The sequence below is a fragment of the Manis pentadactyla genome, chromosome 4 (assembly GCF_030020395.1).
Source record: "Manis pentadactyla isolate mManPen7 chromosome 4, mManPen7.hap1, whole genome shotgun sequence".
NCBI classification, from domain to species: Eukaryota; Metazoa; Chordata; class Mammalia; order Pholidota; family Manidae; genus Manis; species Manis pentadactyla.
This window is the reverse complement of record NC_080022.1, coordinates 105,303,777-105,325,111: the sequence shown is the minus strand read 5'-3', so window position 1 is coordinate 105,325,111 and position 21,335 is coordinate 105,303,777. Positions and strand designations below refer to the sequence as shown.

The following is a 21,335-nucleotide window of genomic DNA, read 5'->3' as shown; positions in this document are numbered from 1 at the left end:
AACATGTGTGTGTATGTGTGTGTCTGTGTGTGCATATGCAACCTGTCTTAGCATGCTGAGTACCCCATGGAACACCATTCCAATTTGGAATCAAGATAGCATTTTTGCTGTAGATATTAGGCTTGACTTAGCAGGTCCAGCAATAGTAATAATAGTGAGATGTCATCTGAAGTGACTGTAGAGGCAGTGACCACCAGAGAGAAACATGGAGCAGAATAAGTTGAAACAACAGTGTATCTATTGCTTATGTAACAAACCACCCCAAAAATTGTGGCTTAAGACAACAATCCCTTTATTTGTCCATGATTGTGTGGGTCAGTAATTTAGGCTGGGCTCAACTGGTGATTCTTCTGTTCACCTGAGGTCATTCAAACAGCTGCGGTCAGCTGGCAGGTTGCCTGGGGACTGGCTGGTGCAGGGGGCCGCAGCTGGGATGGCTCCTCTGTGCTCCACAGGCTTAGTCATAAGGTGGCAGAAGAGTCCTTGGCAGCCAGAGAGGGCAGCCCCAAACCCAAGCACTTTCCAGGCCTCTGCTTGAATAATACTTGCTAATGTGCCAGTAGCCAAACCCAGAGTCAGTGTGGGAGTGGAGAGTACAAAGCTTAGGCAGACAAAGGCACGATTCCTTGGGGGTCTTCCGTGGAAGAATCTTTCACAATTTGCTTTTCTCAGAACCTTTGTAACATGGCGTGAGACTCTCAAAGGTAAAACCTGCAGACAGCTGGAGGTTCCACCTGAGAAGGTAGGTTCGAGAGCTAGTGAAATCTTTGTTCTTTTCATTACTATGATTCCATCCATACACATGTAGGCCTGGGAAAAAATGAAATTACTGACCTTGTATAAATCCCTGAATCTCTGAGACACAGTTTCTCATTTGTAAAACTTACCCCACAGGTTTATAGTAAGGATCGCACAAGCTCATGGCCTTCTGTGAAAAGGGTAAAACCCCAAACTTAAATGGGTGCTTTCTATCAGCCAGGATAGGCTCTGAGGGAAACTTCAAGCTGGGACACAAGGAAATATGCAGATACTTGATGGGAAAAGAGAGCTGCAGTGACTGGGCTGTTAAAAGAATTTTTTTTGTAATTCATGAGACCTTTTCGGTCCAGATATGCTAAGTTAGTCTTGATCTCTCTCTCTCTCTCTCCTCAAGATTGACAAGGAGAAAACAGAATTTCTGTTTGCTTCACACATCTGCTTTACCTTTTGTCCTAATACTAAATTATTCCTCCATCTCAAATGCACCTTATCCTCTCCTGCTTCCAATAGCGTCAATCCAGCTCACAAGACACATCTTCCAGAAAGTGGCTGACATATCATAGCCCCAAGCTGATCGCTGCTCACCCATCCATCACATACTACCATGCCCTTTTCATGTGTCTGGCAAGGTGCTAGGCCCTGATGACACAAAGATGAATGGGGCATAGATTTTATCCTCTAGCTGCTTACAGACTAATGATGAGATTGATGCATAAACAGAGAACAGTGCTATCACTGTGTGCTGTGAAAGAAAAAGGTGCATTTATTCAACAAACATGCAATAATCTCTTACTCTGTGTGTGCCTTATGCTGGTGTGAAAATAAATAAGACAACTTTTCTGTTTTTAAGAAGTGTCCAGTGAAGGAGGCACACAAGTCAGCAGTCACAAGTAACACAGAAGTAGGCATGAGGTTCCCATGAGAGTCCACAGCACAGCACCTGCCGGCTTGAAGTGGTCAGGCCAAGTTTCCCATGAAATTTGTATCAGACACGAAAAGGGCAGCAGATGGATTCCAGAAAGACAGAGCAATGCATACAAAAGCAGAGTGGCCTGGGAGAGTGAAGGATTTTGGAGAAACCCAAAGGAGCTCAGCCAGCCTGGTACAGAGTGAGAAGGAGAGATGTAAGGGCAAAATCTTGGGAGGTAGGCCGAGGCCCCACCGCAGGCGCTGGGGAACCACTGATCATTCTGACCCAGGAAGTGGCCTGATCAGATTTGCGTTTTAGAAAAATCACTCTGGCAGAACTGGGTAGACTGGCACACCTAGAGGCAGTCGGGGGGTAGGACAATGAAACATGAGACTGTTTGATAATTCACTTCAAATGAGAAGTGATGAAGGACTGAATACAGGTGATACTGTTGGGGATAGAGAGAAGGGGATGAATTTGGGAGGCTTAAAGGAGTGTTATGGGCTCAATCATGCTCCCCACTGAAAAAATTCATAGGCTTAACCCCTGACATCCAGTACCTCAGAATGCGACTGTGTTTGGAGACAGGGCCTTTAAAGAGCTGATTAAGTTCAAGGTCATTAGGGTGGGCTGTAGTCCTATATGACTGCTGAGCTCCTAACATTTGGACACAGCGACATACAGAAGAAAAGCCATGTGCAGACACAGGGAGAAGGTGGCCATCCTCAGACCAAGGGGAGAGGCCCCAGGGGAAACCAGCCCCGCTGATACTGTGGTCTTGGGCTTTCAGCCTCCAGAACTGTGAGAAAATAAATCCCCGTTGTTTAAGCCACCCAGTCTGTGGCACTTTGTTAGAGCAACCTGAGCGAACTGATACAAGGAGGAAGACCCAGGAGACTTTGGGGGCACAGGGAAGACTAGGAGAGCTCCAGGTGACTGGGTGACTAGGGGCTGTGGGGACAGAGAGTAGAGGGGGACACTCAGGTTTCTGGAGCAATCTGGCATGTGACGCTGCCATTTCCCAAGAGGTGTGACCCGGGAGGAGCAGCAGGGTTAGAGAGGGAAGATGGGGCATCCCAGCTTGGACATGCTCAGTTTTGTGGTCCCTGGAGGACAGCGAGTGGAGATGTCCATGAAGCATCTGGATGTGTGGGGGCTGGAGCTCCGGTGGGAGTCATGGGGATACAGATACCGGCCACTTCAGACACAGGGGCAGTTGAAGCAGAGGAGCCGACAAGATCACCCAGGAGATGTGCATGCTGTGATCAGAGAAAGCGGAGGACAGAATCACAGAGAACTCTGTCACTTATGGGACAAGTGAAGAAAAATGGTCTGGGCTTGGGACAGAGTGGGAGGCTCGGCATTTCTCAGAGAAGAAAGTGTCAGGCGAGGCTCTCAAATCCTGGGGAGCTCAGGAGATCTCTCTCTCTCTCTTTCTTTCTCTCTCTCTCTCTCTCTCTCTCACACACACACACACACACACACACACTTTTATGTTATTCCACCATTTTGCAATGTTAGTCTGTTGTTTTCCATTATGTTATGTGCATTTCTCTTCAGGTTTTGGAATCAAAACCAGAGCCATATCTCTGCTGCTCCAGAGGCAGCAGGTCACTCCACACTGCACAGCCCTGCCTGGCAGTGCTTGCTCTGGTGGCCGTGGGCTCCTGGCTGTGCTCATGACAGCTGCCCAATGGCTACTTTACCTTTCACTGGGTCATCTCAGTGCGTTGTTTGGTTTTTCCTCCAGGGCACATCCTGTAGTGATGATGGACGCCTGGAGGAGATGACTCAGTGACCCTGTTCCACAGGGTATTTGAAGTAAGGCGGCTCTTTTTAAGGCTTTTGAGGGGGTGGGCATAAATCTTGTGCCTCTGGGTTACGGTCAAATGTCTAGGAATTATTGAAATCACTGCCCCCATTTCCCCCAAGCTCCCCAGCCCAGGGAAGGGTTCAGTAAGCATGAACGCTCCAGAGGCCCCAAGGGCTGCCCCTTTACTTACTCTGGGGAAGGGGAAGGATCCTTCTTATATACTCCTCACTCCCACCCAGTAAGAAGTGCCTGCAAGAAAGGTCATTTTCCTAAAGTCACATGATTAATTAAGGCCCCAGAATTTGGACCTGGCTCAGGTTGACTCTAACAGTCTCTTCATTGTTAAATCACACTTCCTCTGTTGTCTTCTCCCCACCACCCCGGTCTCCCTTCTGTTCTCAGCTGTACTCCAGGCTTATTTTAGTAGCCTGCACACCAACATGGGAATTATTCTGTGGAAGTCCTGGGGCACCTTTACCCTAAAATACACAGTCAGTCAGCCAGGACTGGTGGACCAGTCTGCCAGTGAGGGGATGAGTACCCTCCAGACTACTTCTCTGGCATATGGAGGAAACAATGCAGAAAGAGTGAACTTTATGCCTTAAGAACTTCCTGTCTCATTGGAAATCTGAGTGCTGGATGAAATGTCAGAGATGAGTTTTTCTAATCCACTCACCCCATAGTAATCACTTCTATGCAATGCAGTCAGTGTCTCTTTAGAGTCTCAAAATAATCATGAAGTGGGCAGGGCAGACCCTCTCACCCTGTCACCGAAATGCAACCGGAAGAGATCTGTGCTTCCAGGTGGGCAGTCTCACGGGCCCGAGGCAGGCTCCTTCCCTTTCTGAGGTCTCTCAGCATGAATCCCCTTCACAAGAGACCCCAGCAGTGGTGACCCAGCCTCTGCCTGGGCATCAGCCACCCCCAGGGACAGGGACTCCCAGCCCCAGAGCTTCCAGGTACAGCCCTAACACTTGGGGTTGTTCCAGTCCTTTCTTATTTGGAGATTCAACCTCTGTCCCTAGGGCTCCCTTCCACAGAGTCAGGAGGAAAAGATGTGTGCTGAATACAAGCCCTGAGGCAGGGGGTCTGGGAAGCTCTTACTTCTCACCCTCTCACCTGGAAAGGCAGCTCTGTGGGCCCGGCCTCCTGGCTGGCTTGGGCGGGGGGCACCCCTGTGCCTGCAGGGACTTCGGCAGCAGTGCTGCTTCCTCATACCTGAGCCGTCCGCAGCTGCACGCAGCACTCCCAGCCTGAGCACACTATTTAAGGCCAGTACACCAGAGCGGGCTGTGAGTCACGGCCCCCAGAGGGCAGCGGCAGCTCCAGGCACCCCAGCGCCCGGCTCCTGCTGGAAGGGACCCTTCCCCTCGCCATGGCCTCCCCGGGGCAGATCATCTTCTGGAGGTAGTACACTCTGCTCTACCCTTACGGGGGAAGGGAATGGGGTTAGGTCTTTTGGGGGTACTTGAGACTGCTAGACTTTCCCACAGGTTCCCACCTCTACCCTTATCTGATCCAGCGTGGGGCTGGTGGGAGCCTGGCCAGACAATAGCCTAACTTGATTTGACTTAACATCACACCCCAGCCAGGCAGGGCACCTGCTCAGGGTGAGGCTGGTTTTCAGCCATGAAGGCTGCACCTGCTGGAGCAGCTCTGGGCCAAGAAGTGGGTGCACCAGTCTGGGGACTCCACTGAGACATCAAGGTTCTTGGGGCCCTAAGCAGGCTGGCATGAGGTTGCCTGTTGGATGAGGGGAATCCATGCTGATGATGAGTGGGAAGCAAGGGTCCCTCTCTACAGGCCCCAGGATGAAGGAGGTGAGCATGCGTTGACCCTTCTCCAGGAGCGGGACTTCTCAGGCCTGCCGGGTAACTCACACCGACACTCCCCCTCCACCCCCTACCTCCAGAATGGCATCCCCAGTTTTCCAGGGGGCCCATGGACAGGAGGCCCATGAGGCTGCTTCTGAGAAGACAGAGCTTTGCTAAAGCTGGAGTCTGCCCACCCTGGGGCTTGGATGGGGTTGGAAGGACATAAAAAATCAACAGGAGAGGAGTGAGTGACTGTAGGAAACGCTGCTGGGGGAGTAGGTTAGTGGGGCTGAGAAGATGGAGAGCTCGGTGCTGAGAGGGAGAGGGTCTGTGGGCAGGCCTGACCCCCCAGAGGTGAGGTGAGTCCCATCCTTCACCTGTTGCTCCTCTCACTGAGTGGCCTCTAGCTGCCTGTTTTTCCCTCAAGACTTCACTTACCTGTCTGGAAGGTAAAGAGATGGAAAGTGAATAAAGGGTTTTCCTGAAATGGTTGGTGATTCAGTGTCAGGCCAGCTCATGACAGCATTTAGGGAAACAGGAAACACTGGTTCTAGGGGTTGTTTGTATCTTTTCCAGTGAAAGGAAAGGAGGGAGGGAGGAGAGGAAGCCTCAGATAAACAGTGAAGTTTGTTAAGAACCCGAGAGAATAACTTCCCAGAGGTAGCCTAGGAAATCTTCTTCCTTAAAACAGAACACCAGTTCCCTCACTCACGTCCGTCTGAAACAGCCGGTCCTGCGGCAGGGACCGAGTGTCTGCGTGGGACCAGCAGAGCCACTGAGCAGCATGCCCCTTGCTGGGCCCCACAGGGAACCTGTGCTCCATGGAGAAGGGCCAGTGGGGGGGCTTCCATTCGGACTTCCCTGCCCTGCAAGCGTGTCCCAGGAAGCACCTATGTCAGAGGAACTAGAACTTTGCCAGTACCTTCCCTGTCCTTCCCTGGGCTAGGTGCCTTCTAGTAGCCTCCCTGAGTGCTCGCAATACTCTGTGATGTGAGGGTTACTTATCTCCTCAGAGAAGTTAAGTCACATGCACAAGGCCACACAGCATGGAAGGATTTAAAACCACTCTAATGAACTCTGAAACCCAAGCTCTCTCCCCCGTGCCATGCTTGCCTCCCCTCCCTGCCCATCCCAGCTCTCCCCTCCCCATTCCTTCATCTTTGGTTTGTGAATGTGAAACACTATTCATTCAACAAGAGGTTTTGTTGTCCCAAGGATGGATGTGTGGGCTATCTAAGAATACATTACAACCTGCCTGACTGGTTTGTGGGAGGATTAGCTGGATGTTTAAAATGCAGATGCCCCACTCTTTAGAGACCCAGGAGAATCCACAGAGGCCCCTCTTGTTGGCCCCACTATGCTTCCTTAGCTATTAATGCTTTGCAATTGCAAAAGCAGTGACAAACTACAAGGGCAACAAGTCCTTTGTGCAAAGAGGCTGTCAGGAAGAGGGTCAATGGGCAGGCTCAGTGGCAAGCAGGATCTGGAGAACCAGGGAAGCAAATAATTCCAACACACTGTTCATAAGTCATGAGATAATAAGGACAGGATGCAACAGGCACTGCCTTAACCGAAGCCTGTGGGGGAGGCTTCCTGAGCTAGGCGATGGCAATGCCAAGTCTCGAAGCATCAGTTAGTGTGACCCAGGTGAAGAAGAGTAGGAAGGGCACTCTAGGAAGAGAGAATAGGCCAGACTAGACTAGACTAGAGTAGAATGGAACTCAGGAACCAGCACAGGGTGTTGTAAAGCTACAAGCTACCCTGTATCAGCAGGTAAGTGCAAGGAAGGGAGTGCTGGGGTGAGTCTGAAGAGGTGGAGCCAATCTTACCTACTAGGCTCCGAGCTACAAATTTGTTGTGGGTTTTGAGGAGCCACTGAAGCCTGTCAAACAAGGGAATCTCGGTGGTTTTCATCTTAGGTGGGTTGCTCCAGAAGCAGCATGGAGAGTGGATGTGAGAATGGATAGTAGGGAAACGGTTGCAGTCAGAAGTATAAGGAAAGATAAAGACCTGAAGTTGAGAAGGATGGCAGGGATCTAGAGGGGGAAAATCCATTCAGGAAATACTTAGAACTTAACATTGGTGGTATTTGATGAATAAACAGAAATAGGTATGGTGGCCCAGAACAGGAGTGGATTAGGCACAGGGCAGTGGCTGGAATGACCCACATGTTTCTGGACTGGACAGAGTGAATTGGAGAAGAAGGAAGAGAGAGGACAGCTAACTCTGGCCCTGGATGAATTCGAGGTTCCCCTGGGACCTCCAGAGAGAGACGGTGGGCAGGCAGTGGGAGGCCTGAGGCTGCGTCTCGGAGAGGCCAGAGCTGCAGACAGCGATTGAGAGCCAGTGACTCACAGGCAGGGGAGGGTCACCCAGGATGTCTTGTAAGGAGGGCACAGACAGGGAGGAATAAGGGGCCAGGGATGGGAAGCTGAGGAACACCAACTTTAAAGGGTAGGCAGAGGAGAAATAGTCAAAGAGCTGAGAGAGTCAAAGGTGGGAGAGGTAGAAAGAGACCAGGACAAGTCTCCCAGGTGCTGACAAAGCCACATCTTACTGAACACCCAGGGCTGGGAGGGTGTTCTACGCACCCACTCAGGCCTGGCACTGATAGGGAGATCCATCACAGACAAGAATAGGGCCTGTGCATCATTGAAGCAGAACTCGTGTGGCTTTGCCCAGAAAATGAGCAGGACACGCTGCTAAGGAAACCCTGCACCCAAATGAAGCCAAGAAGGGGCAGGGATCCTCCCAGTCTAGGTTGAAGTTGAGGGATCATGGGTGCATTGAGTGTGCACAGTCAGCAGAGAGCATCAGATTCCTGAAACATCTGGTAGGTCTCCTCCCAGAAATCAGAGACACAGGCATAGCAGAGGTGAGGCCCAGCTGGCATGGACTTCAAGCTGGTATTCTGCTTTTCTTTCCTCCATCCTTCCCTCACTCCCCTCTTTTTTTCCTTCTTTCCTTCCTTTTCCCTGGGTTCTTCATCTGTCCCATTCTGGCTCTTCTATCTGAAGAGACCTCCTTAAAGCTTTCAAGATGGAGGAGAAATTCCCGGGGGAATTACCAACGATAATGGGATCAATGAAAACATGTCAAAAGAAGGAAGATCCTGAGTGGAGAAGGAGCAAGAATGTTTTTACCAGAGAGAGGTGGAAGAAACAGAATGAAGGGAGCTTTGCTCTGGAATCTTGGTTTCCTATTGCACCCAAGTTTTCAAGGGGTGGCTTTCAAGGGTGGCTGGCTCAAGCAAAGCTATGACTTTTTCCAGAGGAAATGGTGCTTGGTAGCCCAATAAAAGCTTGTCTGGTGAAAAAATTTACTGCCAGAGGCCTGGCCTGGGAAACATCTCAGCACAGGCCACGTTGACACTCGAAATCCCATCGAGATGTAAGAAGATGGGCCCAACTGTCAGCCTTTCTGAGCCTATAAATGTGAGGTTGCAGGGCCTTCAGAGCCCATCCCATGAACAGGACAGGAAACTGGAAAGTAAGATAAACTGTACATTGGAAGAAAGATGTAAACAGGTGATACCTGTGTCTCTGCCCCCATCAGGAGCACACTACCTTCTAAACATGACACCTTTTCCTCATGTCCATCTGATGCAATCTTACTCATTTATTTCAATATTCAGTTCAACTGGCACTGCCACTTTGAATGAAGTCTTTCTGGATCTTTCTGGTTTCATTCAACTTTTCCTTTTATGTTCATGGTCAGCCAGTTGATGAATATCTATCTGTTCCTGGAGCATGTCTGCTTCCCTTCATGGAGTCAGGTCCTGGGGGTCTGACCTTTGTCTTGTTCATTGTTGTAGGGGGGACAGGGGAGCGCCATGGCTGTGCATCTGGGTCTGGAATCAGGCTGCCTGGGTTCAAATCCTCATGCCACCTTGAACCCTTATCCTCTGTGAGCCTCGATTTCCCTATCTATAAAAAGGACTGGTAAGAGTACTTAACTCCTAGGGTTGTGTGAATGATGTAATGATTATGCACCTGGCACATCCTAAGAGCTCTGTGCATGTGAGCTGTTGCTAGACTCATTACCTTCAGCTCCCCCTACAATGCCCAAGAGGCTCTCACTAGAATTTGTTGACCTTACTCCACGAATCCACTAGCTTTTCTGTTCCTGAAGTAGGGGGTCTAGTGAAAGTATGTTTTAGATGAATTGGCACTGGAGTCTCTTAAAGACAGTTAACTCTAACACTCTGGAGAATATCCAGTGGGTTTTCTAGACACTCATCTTGAAAAAGAAAACCAAGTCCATCTCACCTTTTGTTGTCTATGAGTCTGAAATTCAATCCTTCTCTAAACCTGAGGCTGACTACAGTTTAGAATAAATGTCTGGCTCTTCCAGTATTGAGCATTAAGGGGAGTAAGGTGAGTCTGGGAGGTCCCTCTGTGTACAAGCTCAGTGTCTAGATCTTCCTGATGAGGCACCATTGACACCAAGAGCCACAACCTTCGGGGGCAGTTGGAGCTATGGAGCTATGACCAGACACTGGGGGTTAACTGGCTAAACCACTCCACACTCCTAATGCCTCCATTTCAGAGATGCCAATACTGAGGCAAGTTCAGTGTCTTCTGGCCAGCCACTGGCAGGAGCCAACTAGTTCCTTCCTAGGCCTCTAAACTGGCTTTTACTAGAAAATTATCTTTCTAGCTGCTCTGCCTCATTTCCTGCCACTTACAGCATCACTGGCAAAACTCACTTCCTCCAGGACAAGTGACCTGGCAGGGCACATGAATTCTTGGTGGCCAAGGAGAGAGCTCTCCCCAGAACAGGCTGGAGCTGGGGGTCATCAGCCCCTAGTGTGTGCTGTTTCAGGTAGATGCTCTGGACGTGTGAGTACAGAAGCAAGAAGTGGCTAAAACTCAGCAAGAATTATATACTTCCAGAGCTTGAAAATTCAGAAAGTCAGTACACCCCCTCATTTTATCTCTGACATGATAAAAATAAATTATGCAACAGAGAAAGAACAGATAAAGAACAGAGCTCTTTCAATGATCCTAGGTGGCCCAGTGACCCTAGCTAAAAACTGCACTGGACCCTGATGACCACTATTTATCCAAACATCAGAGACTCCTGAATCTAAGAGACAAAGCTTCATCCATATTTACCTCTGACATACCAAGAAGCAGAAATAATGTTGATATTGGAGTTAGTCTGACCTGTGTTCATACTCCAGCTCTCCACTTGCTACCTGGGTGACCTCAAGTAAGTTACTTAACCTCTCTGTGACTTCATGTCCTCTTCAGTAACCTGGGGTTAATAGTAGTGCCTTCCTCAGTGTAGCTGTAAAGACTAAACAAGTTTATACGTGTAAAGGGAGCAGCACCCTGCATGCAGGTAGCACCTTAAGTATTACTGTTACTCAGTTATTCCCTCCCATTGTTTTTACAGAATAATTAACTGACTTGGAGGGGAGGGGAGGAACGACAAGTCCAGCAGTAGCAGCTGGATTGAAGGGACCTCTGGGTCCAAATTCTTCTGGGATTTCAGTGGATTTGAGATAACTTCTTTTCTAGTCCTTGTTCTCTGAGACAAGGGAACTCTTTGGCACTACTCACTCAGTACTCAGAGATCTGTCTCCTGCCCAGCAGTGGCGCTACCCCCCAGGGCATTAGAAAAGCAAATGCTCTCGCCCCGCTGCGGACCTGCCAATCCCGGCCCCTGTGGGTGGGCCCAGCGCGGTGTTGGCCAGCTGTCCGGGTGCTGGTGCACAGCACGCTCCGACGGAACACCCGCCCTGGCATTCTCTCTGGGCTCCTCGGTGCCTCGGGGAAAGCATACGGCTTTAATCCAGATTAAGATAAACTTGACCCAGGATCATTTATCATTCCACATTTCTCCTTAAGAAATGTTCTAAAGAGGGACAGATGGGCTTTGATGAAAACAAAGGAAAAAACATGACACTTCTGCAGGTAAGAAATCCAGGTTATATTTCTCTTTATATTAGCTTTCCACAATCCCAGATCATCTGCCTGGAATGGTTCAGATTTACTAGCACATCCCTTCCAAATGTATTCCCACTACTCCCAGCACAGCAGTTGGGAGAAAGGGCAGATGGTTTCCCTTTTTTTCTTTTTCTGCAGATGTAGAATGAAAAATTTCATAGAATAAAAACCATGGAAGGATTTGAGAAATAGAGCAGCCATAACATTCAGGGATATTGAATTGACCCTCCTAGCTTCCTGTGGGCTCCTCGCCGTGTTTCCTGTCACCTCCCACCTAACATGGCCATCTCACTCCTCTTCTCTTCAGTCCCCTCGCAAGCCCTGCTCCCCCTGGCCTCAGGCTCAGTGATGACCTTGCTTTATCTTTCACTGAGAAAATAGCAGCCATCAGACAGATACTCCTTCATCTTTTCACCTCCAGAATTACCTGCTACCCTCATCTATGCTCTTTCCCTTAGCCTTCCCTCCTGGTCTCGGTGGCCGTGCCCAGCTCTTATCAAAGGGCAACCCCTTTGTGCCCTGGACCCGGGGGGTCCTTCCCATCTCACCTGCTCCCCAACACCTCCTCCAGCCAGCATTCTCAGTCTTTCCTCTGCTCCTCTGTTATCCCTGTCAGCATGCAACCCACCCATTAGTGTTTTTTGTCTTAAAAGAAAAACCCTATTAGCCTCACAGCCTCTCCAACTCTCACCCCCACTCTCTGCTCCCTTCTCAGCAAATCCACTTACTGATCATCAGTTTGCCGGTACTGAAGAGAAGTGAGATGTGGTTCCTGGCACAGACTTGAGCCTCCTCTGCCACCTTCTATCCATGCAACCTTAGGCAGGTTATTCATTCTCTCTGTGCCTGGGTTCCTCATCTGTAAAATGGGAATGCTATTCATCAATATATATATAAAGCACTTAGCAGACACTTATTGTGAACCATGTATTCTTCTATTTTTATTCTCTCCTCCATGGCTCTAGTTGGATTTTGTCCCCACTGTACCAAAATATTCTGTACAATGCCAAACCTAATGTTGACATCTCTGTTCCTTTCTGACTTGTTTCCACAATGGCATTCCACACAGATGCCCCACTACCTCCTTCCCAAGACACTTTCTTCTCTTGGTTTCCATGACATCACACTTTCCTGATTTCCCGCCTTCTCCCCTCCCCCTGTGGCACTGGTCCAGTCCCTAGAGGTGGCCTCTGCTTCTCTGCACCTGGTTCTGGGCCAGTGGTGGCCACTTCCCCCCTCTGCTGCCCCACACAACTCAAAACCACCAGGCTCTGCCTCCAGGAAACCTGGGTCCTGCAGGAGGACATATCCTTCCACTCATCTTCTATATTTGATGATTGACTCAGAATGTGACAGAACAGGGACAATCATCCTTTAAAGTGGTTGGCATAAGCTTCAGGGTCAGGATAAAGTCCTGTAAGGCCTGGTAGGGTCAGCCGTGTACTAACGAGTGCTAGTGAGAGGGAGCTTCTTCTAAATGCCAGAACAGCCCTCAAAGCCTGGAATAAGATTTCTAGGTAGGTCCTGGTGGGAAGCCCTTCAGTAAGGTAGAGTTAGACAAGGAATCACTTCAGTCTAGAAGAAGCAGATCTTTGGTTCCAGCTTCTACCTGTCGAGGGAAACTGCTTCTTATCTTCTTTTTTTTCTTCCCTTTTTAAAAGAGGAACCAAGCCTTAGAGATCCTCTTCGCAGCTAAGAGAGCAGAAGCCAGAGTTGATGGGAAAGTCATGGTTATCATTCCGGTGACCTTGGGTAGGGTAGGGGATGGGAGGGGGGTCTGTGTCTAAAGACCTTAATATAGGGTCACGGCAATTTAGCAAAAGCCAGTCAAACTTCAAGCCCCTACTGTGGTCACTTCTGCCTTGGGCCCCACTCTGCGGGTCCTCCCGACAAGAACTCTGGGGGCTCTTGGGCGCTCCCTTGGATCAGCCCCTCAGGACACCCTGCAGGGAATGTTGGGGTGGGCTTACAGATTGCTGCCGGCTGATTCAGGAGCAGATCAGGGAGAGAAGAAACAGGACTCCAGAATATTCCTTACATAAAGGGACTCCTGGCCAAGCCCTGAGGAGAGGGTGCCCCTCGCTTACCCTGCCTCCGTGAAGTCCTGGGAGTCTCTCCTGCAGGCCAGGCTCTGTCTGGAGTCCTGAGTATAAGATTCCCTTGACAATGACAAACCTCACCTCCTACCAACAGGCTGCTGCAGGGCTGTGGGAGCGTATCCCAAGGAGGACCAGGAAGACATTTCCCCACGGATGTAGCTTTATGAATAAGATTTAGATTCCCAAGTTAGCCCACCAAAGTCTATGCACCCCATACTGGAGCTGTCATTACATACTCTCTGCTTTTTTTCTTTCTCATTATCGATGTACAGTATTTCTGAAACACTGGGATTCAACAGGTTTTTGAGGCCTTGCTGAGAAAGCCACTCATCATTTATAAGTAGTGTTGCTGTAGAATCCTGTTCAAAACTTCAAAAAATCAACTTAAAACACAGACTTCATACAATAGCCATTGGATGCTTGGAAAGCCTGTAGATTTTGAGATCTATATGGGTGGGCTGGACCTTCACCTAGATGGGGAGGCAGAGGGGCCATCAGGAGGTAATGCTTTACCCATCCCTTAGGTTTCAGCTCCACCCAGTTCAGTGAGGTGGACAGAGACATATAGTTTACCAAAGTCCTGGCTAGAAGGTCATCTTCTCTTTGATGACACTTTCCCACCTGGGAAGAATGGGAGGGGAGTGCACTGGGATTTTCCCAGAGGACGTTGTGGGACTCAAAGCCTAAGGAGTAATTGGTAGGATTTTTTTAAAACTGTAAAACAGTATAACAATAACATTTAAGGAAATTTTGAAAAGAGGAAACAAAAGTCACTCAAGCTTCTATCATTATAGATGACTATTTTCTTTTTTATTTTTGCCCTTTTCAAGCCCATCTGCAAATAATTTTTTACTTAGCTATTAATAGAGTGTGGACCCTTTCATATTCTGCTTCCATTGACCCTTTGGGTAGTAAAACCAAATATTTTAAAGCAGTTTTACAGCCAAAAAAATCCTTGACCCTTAATACTTCAGCAGCTATAAATCTATAAAATAATGTACATTTCTTCACTTTTACTAGATTGGGAAATGCAAATTGGCCCACCCATCTGTCTGCCCCCCATTATCCTATCGCATCTCAGCATCACATAGTCCAAGCAACATACATGATTCAGGCACCTAACACTTTATATTTGAGTACCCAAGACGATGGTTCCCAAAGGGAATTCTGAGGACACTGATACTGTAACAAATTTTCCCCCAGAAAAGTCTTATAATCAAGCAAGTTTGGAAATGCTGAATAATGTTAGGTTGGACCATATGAAATTGCCAATGTTCAATTGCTGTTGACCTACAAAACCACTAATTTCAAATGGTTCAACCTAATATATACTCTTCTGGGATATTCACTCTGCATATTAGCTTATTAAAGTCCTAAAGGTAAAGAAATCTGATTGTGATTGACCCAATGTTATGAAAATATAATCTTTTTAAAATAATACTTATCAATAAACATCAGGGCACACTTTGGGAAACTAGGGGTTAGAGTAATTACAAAAGAACAGAAGTCATGAGTAGAAAAAAGCAAAAGAAAATGTGATCAGTGGGAAGCAGCATCAGGGCTGAGCAAATGCCCAGGAGGCAAAGGGCCTGCTGGTGTTCTCCTTCCCAGGGATGCCCACCCATCTTTGACATTTAAAATGACATCTTTCAGACCTTCCCCTTCTACAGTAATTCTTCCCTGACTAACCTTCTGGCTTTTTGGTACCTAACCCCTTCCTTGTTCTCCCTCATGAAAGTGTAGGGAAGATTCATGAGTTGACATCAATGGCTCACCCCATTGTCCTCAAATGACAGATACTAAATAAACATGAGTATTGTTTTGGCTACCCGTTCATTACTCTAATTATTAATAAGTTCATCTTTTTAGGATGTTATCATTATCCCAACTCCTAGGTGTTCATCTTGCTTGCTTACAACTGCAAGGTGAATTAAGCTGATCCTGGACACAAGAAGGAGACTCAACCCTGGCTGCAGGTGCCTCAGGGAGCATCTCACATATGCTCTATAAAGAGCTTGGGAACATAGCCAAATTTGAATCTGTTGTTCTCCAGGCACCAGGGCCAAATGTCTGAAACAGAGAATGGAACTTTTGGACAGGGTACATTCAGGTAGAATAGTGAGGCAGTGGCTTGACCCTCAGAGCTGCCACTCATCCATGCCTCCGCCCCCCACCCCACCCCCATCGTTACACTGTCTGGAATTCTTTCCATGAGATAGTTTTTTCCAGGGCTATCACCTACATGCTACCTAATAGTTATCAGTGTAACTGATCCCCTCTGGAGTGACTAGGCATTTGACATCCCTCAGCCCCTCAGGTCATCTGGCAGATGCTAGGTATGGGTAGGAATTATCTAATACCCAGGGAAGTGGAAGATGAGAGTTGAAAGGTAGGGTGTTGCTTCCCTGTGGAAGCACAGAGCCCATTTAATTGAATTTGTTAATTGTTGCTTGGTAGGATGTCAGTGATATTCAGTGGGGCCCCGTCAGTGTTGTTCCCCACAGTGGAAGGCATTGCCCAGAGTGAGCATGCTTACCAAAGAGATTCTTGGACTCTCAGGGGTATCGCTGCCAACATGAATTACCAAAAAGGGTAAGAAGAGGCCTTTTAGATTTCTCTTGATGCAAGTGGAAATAAAGCCTTGGACTTAGGCTCACTAAGAGAGCAAACATGGAAATGCCTTGAACAGGCTACGTCATCCTTCAGATCCCCACATCTCATTTGTCTTCCATCTGTAAGAGTTAAATAATCTTGATAATACATATTGAGAGCTCAGAGAGCAGTGAGAAAGGAACGGGTGTAGGCACTACTACTTCTCTTCAGCTGCAGGACAGATGGGAAGAGGAAGGTATTTGGAACCAGGGGGCATGCTTTAACCCCTTTCCAAATTTATTGTGTGTAGCCCAATGCCAGTCACTTATTTCTCTTGTTAAGTAAGGACAATAAATGGATCTCCTAGAACTGACTTGAGGACAGAGGTAATAAAGTACAAAAGATTGTGACAATGACATTGATGGCAACACATAGCTCTCCTGTATTACCTGACATGTCTATCTTTAATTGAGCTTTGCCCATTGGAAGAAGATAACTTTTAAAAAGCAGCAAGACCCATACACCCTAGTCTTTCAAATCAGTGAAGTATTAAGAGCAATGGTCATCCATGTCCCACTGTTCATTTCCCTTTGGGGTCAGGTTCCAGAGAGGTTGTCCATGTTAGGGATGTAGCCTGACATGCTGGATCCCTCAGCCAACAATTTATGCCAGTTCAGGGGTTGGTCTTGTGGGTTACCTCCGAATCCCACAACCTTGTAATTATGGCTTCAATGTTGGGTTCTTCCAATGAGCCAGAACACTTCTATAAGTTTTGTATATGTTATTGACTAAAAAATAATTAATGGCTAATCTACTTTGTACCTGGCACCCTAGATCTTAGAATTATAGTCACCTACAAGGTACAGGGCCTACCACCATTTAGAGTACAGACTAGGAGAGAAGGATAAATAAACACACAATTAGAATGCAGTATGATAAATGCCACCACAGGTCAGTATCAGAATGCTGTGGAATCAACTTTAATCTGGTCTTTGTGGTGGTGACTGTGGTGGGGGGTTAAACAAACTTTCTGGAGGAGGTGTCTTCTAATCTAAGAAGGAATTAGCCAAGCAAGCAAAAGTGGGAAGAATATCCAGGCAAAGGGCAAGGCCTAGGAGGTGGGGTGGGAACGGAAAGAGGATGAGGAAGACAGGACAAGGACCAGAGTGGTAGCTAGAGAGACTAGCATGACCTGGATTTAATCTTCTCCCATTTTGCTGCTGAGTAAATTAAGGCTTGAGTGATATGAGAAAGTGAAGCAAGATGTTTGAAAGAGTGATTAGAAGCTGTGAAAAACCAGAAGATGAAATAAAATCAGTTTTGAGAATAATTTTCAAATGAGAAAGGAGAGATAATGAAGTCAGGAAACCAGTGGCTAATGGCAGGACTCTGCTAGGCCCATGGTAACCTCCACTTACATTTTTTTCCTAGGGATTGTCAATTGCACTGCTTATCCATCATCAAAACTGTTTAATATAATATATGCAAACAGAATTGAAAAAAAGTCTAGATCTACCTGCCTACCACATCTATGTCCTTTTATGGTTTAGAAAAAGGATGTGTTTTAATTTTAATGCTCAGATTAGGTGTTTGGAGCAGCTGGGGAAATCGAGGTACCTGGGTTGGTAAAAAGGTGGATATTATGGGGCCAATCCTTTAGGTCCAAGGACTTGTAACCACACTTTGGCACGATCCCAGGAGTCTAGCTTCCTAAGAGTCTCACTGCCAAACCCAAAATATTATGCTCCACTGGTTTTCTTTAAAAACCTTTAGAAATAAAACTCTGAAGAGAGGAATATTGGTATGAGAAAGAAGTGTTTTGATATTACACATCATCAAGATCTTGGCTCTTTTGAGGCACCAAAAGGACTTTTTCCTAAAGAGGTCCCTGGAAGCTTCTGTGCTTAAATTGTAGGAGAAGACTAAAACTTTGAAAGTTTTTGAACATGACCAAAACTTTGCAAAAAAGAAAAATCTGGCTGTTTTCTCCTATTTCTAGGTTGATGTTTCCTCATAGACAAATTCCTCAATAAATGAAATGCTTGAGTTTTACATATTTAGCAAATAAGTATAGTTGCATTAATACCCCATGATATCCCATTTATTCTAAAAAATGTGGTATCTGAATGAAAATTCTAGTTTTCTGAGGCAGAAAGTATGGGGCCTACAAAAGAATCTGTTCAGTGTGTAGAGGATCCTGTTAGCTTCCCAGTTTTCTACCCTTAAGGCAAATAAAACTGTAAAGAATTGAGTAGCAAGATGGTGTCTATCATTAGCATTCCCCAAAGGTATCAAATAATGGGAAATATTCAGTGTATCTGAAAATTCTGGGGGCTCCTGGTGCTGTTCACCTGGGTTCCCTGGAACAGAGGCTGTTCTCTAACCATGGTCTGAGGCAGCTTGTGAACAGCCTATCACTTTATTAAGAACATGTTTTCTTACCTAATGAAGAAAGACCAGGTATGCCTAACTTCTAGCACACATTCACTGGGTCCTGGCTCTTAGTCTGAGAGCTCTACTGAAAATGCAAACCATTGACCCAGGAAACTGTTGTAAGGTAACCACTTCCTGGGAGCATCAAATTGAAAGATGCCTGTTCATCCACCATCTAAAAAGAGAGTTAGTTCGTACCTTAAAGAGAATAGAGCAGTGTTTTCTTTTTTGAAAATGAGTTCCCCTTATTTGTTTTACAAAAGTAATGTGGGATCAGTGTGGAAAATATGGAAAATGCAGAGAAGCAGAAAATAAAAAGATATCGAATCTGTATCATTCCTCACCCAGACATAACCACAATTAATATGTCTGTCTTTCCAGTCTTCATTCTCTGTATTTATGTTTAATCAATGGTATCTTACAGCACATATTTTAGAAACCACTTTCTACTTACTGGTTTTGTGAACGTTTCTCAGTGAAATAAATATTCTCCTATGATGTGATGCATAATATTAGTTCTAATAATGGCCCTTAATATGCTCACTCAGTTCCCTATTGTTGGACATGTAGTCGCTTCCAATAATTTGCTCATGATTATTATGTTCATTTCATTCCACATGCTAGTTCATATCCTTGGAAATGCATCCAGTTGGTTCTTTAGAATGCATTTCTAGAAGTAGAACGACTGGATCAAAACTCACTATGCACCTGTAAACCTTCTAGTACACGTGGCCAAATCATCCCTCTGTCCCCACACTGATATTTACACCATTGACACTCCCACCAGCCACCTAGGCTCCCCAAAATAACAATTTCTGTTCCTTTTGCCAGGACCAGCACTAACCCCTGCCAACATTTTGAAAAAGAAGATGGAAAATTTTGTATCGAATGTTCCCACTTTTTACCATTTTGAGATTATCTCATATCTTAGCCTCCTTCTTCTTAATTTACATTACAGTAAAGTAACGAATGCACTCATTTATACCCAGGTATCAGTGACCAATGAGATAAAATATTATACTATATATTTGTATCAGAAACACAACCAAAGGAATACATTTCCTATTTATAGGGTTTCACTTTATTATCAAGCTAAAGGTGAGAGTTAATGCAGGTGGAGAAAGCTACAGAGATAGTGAAACAGAGGCCAGTTGTTCCTGTTATTCCTAAAGCTGCCCTTTGCTGGTTCTCCCCTTAATAGTCACAGCCTCTTCTTTATCCAGTGCCTCAGGAAAAGATGGTTTTCTGCTAAGTCTCCCCAACTTGCAGTGACAAACTCAATGAAGTAAACCATGCAAAGTAAACTGAAAAGGGTGTAAGGAAAGGAAAGGAGAGCTAGTGGATTTGCTGGTGAGAACAGACTGAGGCTCTAAGGGAGGAGAGACGTGGATTTTGGAGAGACTTTTGGGGAAATCCCAAGAAGAGAAAGCTTAGGAGAGCAAATTAGGATAGAAATTGGGAAAGAGAATTCTTAAAAAAAATAGTTTTGCTGTGTGCTATCCATGTAATGCCTTTTGCTCTTTTCCTAGATGTCCATTGGTTTCAGTTGAACTTTTCTATTGGCTTGATATTTCTCTCACTGTGACATTGTCAAAGACTGGATCACAAGATGTTTGGGCTTTGTATAGTTACAAATAGGATCGTGTCTCTGGAGCTAGACAATACTTATGTATAACAATAAGAGCTGATTTCTACATGTGCATTTATATTTAATTGCTAATTGTAATTGCTTACAGAAATCTTTCCAAAAGTATAACCTAAGGACACATAACTCTGAAATAGAAATATGGACACTGCCATTCAGTTGGGCTGCCTCATGGACATATTTTGGTTCAGTACAAGAACATGTTCCAAAATGAGATCAGCTCAATTTGGCATTTATCAAATGCCCACAGTGATGAGTCAGGCAGTATGTCTGACACTTAGGGGAATAAATGTGACTGATATATTGATCCAACATCACCAGCAGGTTATAATCAAAGCAAAATTTTATTTTTATCTTCCTCTGACCTTTTAAAGTGCATTCAGTAGGGAAATTCATGATGGAACTTCTGAACTCTCAGATGAAAATGTGACCTGTTGATCAGCTTGCTGATGTCCCCTGAGTCCCTAGTTGCAGAAGGTCCACTTGACAATGACTCTCAGTGCTCAGGTTCCCTCTCCCAGGTGTTCCTATTGCCGGGGGCTTGTCATGACTCTAGACTGTCTGGCCTACTGGACAAGCTCACAGACCCCTTGCCCCAGAAGAGCAGTGACCTCCCAGTGCAGCCCTGGGTTCCCTCCATCTCCCTTTCTCTCTCACTTCCTCTCATTCTCTGTCCCTCTCTCTCTCTCTGACTTATTCCAGACCCCATCACATTTCTCAAGTATGATTTAGCCTCTAGTCCATGGTGTCCCTACCACACCCCAACTTTGTGCTTTGGGGTGGGGAAAGAGTATGTCCTTACAACACAGAAAAAAAAAATGTTTTTTTTTCTTCCAAGAAATAACTTCACATATCTTCTCTCCCTCTCCTTACCTGTCCCTTTTTATATCCTTGATCTGATTGAGGTGGCTAAATATTACGGACTGGTTGTCAAAGATTCCCCTTTTAAACTTGGCATAGTGATGTGGCATCTCACTTTAGTATGCAGCATCTATTGTATCTTAGAACCTCAGTTGAAACTTAACTTCCTATTACACAAAAATGAAAAGATACACTGCCTGTTCTTGAGAAATTTAGAGGTGACTAAAGGAGACACAAATGTGTAAACAAATCATTTCAATAGGATGTGACAAGTGTCATGACAGAAAAATGGGTAGGGGAAAATGAGGACACAGAGACAGCTTGGATACATATTGATACTATTTTCTCTCACACATTATCTAGAGAAAGGCCATACACAAAAGAATGAGGAGTCTGTGTAGTTTACACGTGAACTGAAGGAATTTGGGAACTTCATGCTTCAGAACAAAAGCTGC

General features: G+C 46.2%; 1 protein-coding gene across 1 annotated transcript in view; it reads left to right on the top strand.

Moving 5' to 3' along the window:
- The first annotated feature begins 4,580 nt into the window (after positions 1-4,580).
- VTCN1 (V-set domain containing T cell activation inhibitor 1) overlaps positions 4,581-21,335 on the top strand; it is a 67,419-nt gene continuing 50,664 nt past the window's right edge. Inside the window, exon 1 of the mRNA XM_057500589.1 lies at positions 4,581-4,889. Within this exon, the coding sequence (XP_057356572.1) occupies positions 4,858-4,889 (32 nt within the window). The 5' untranslated portion in view covers positions 4,581-4,857. The remainder of the gene's footprint in view (positions 4,890-21,335) is intronic.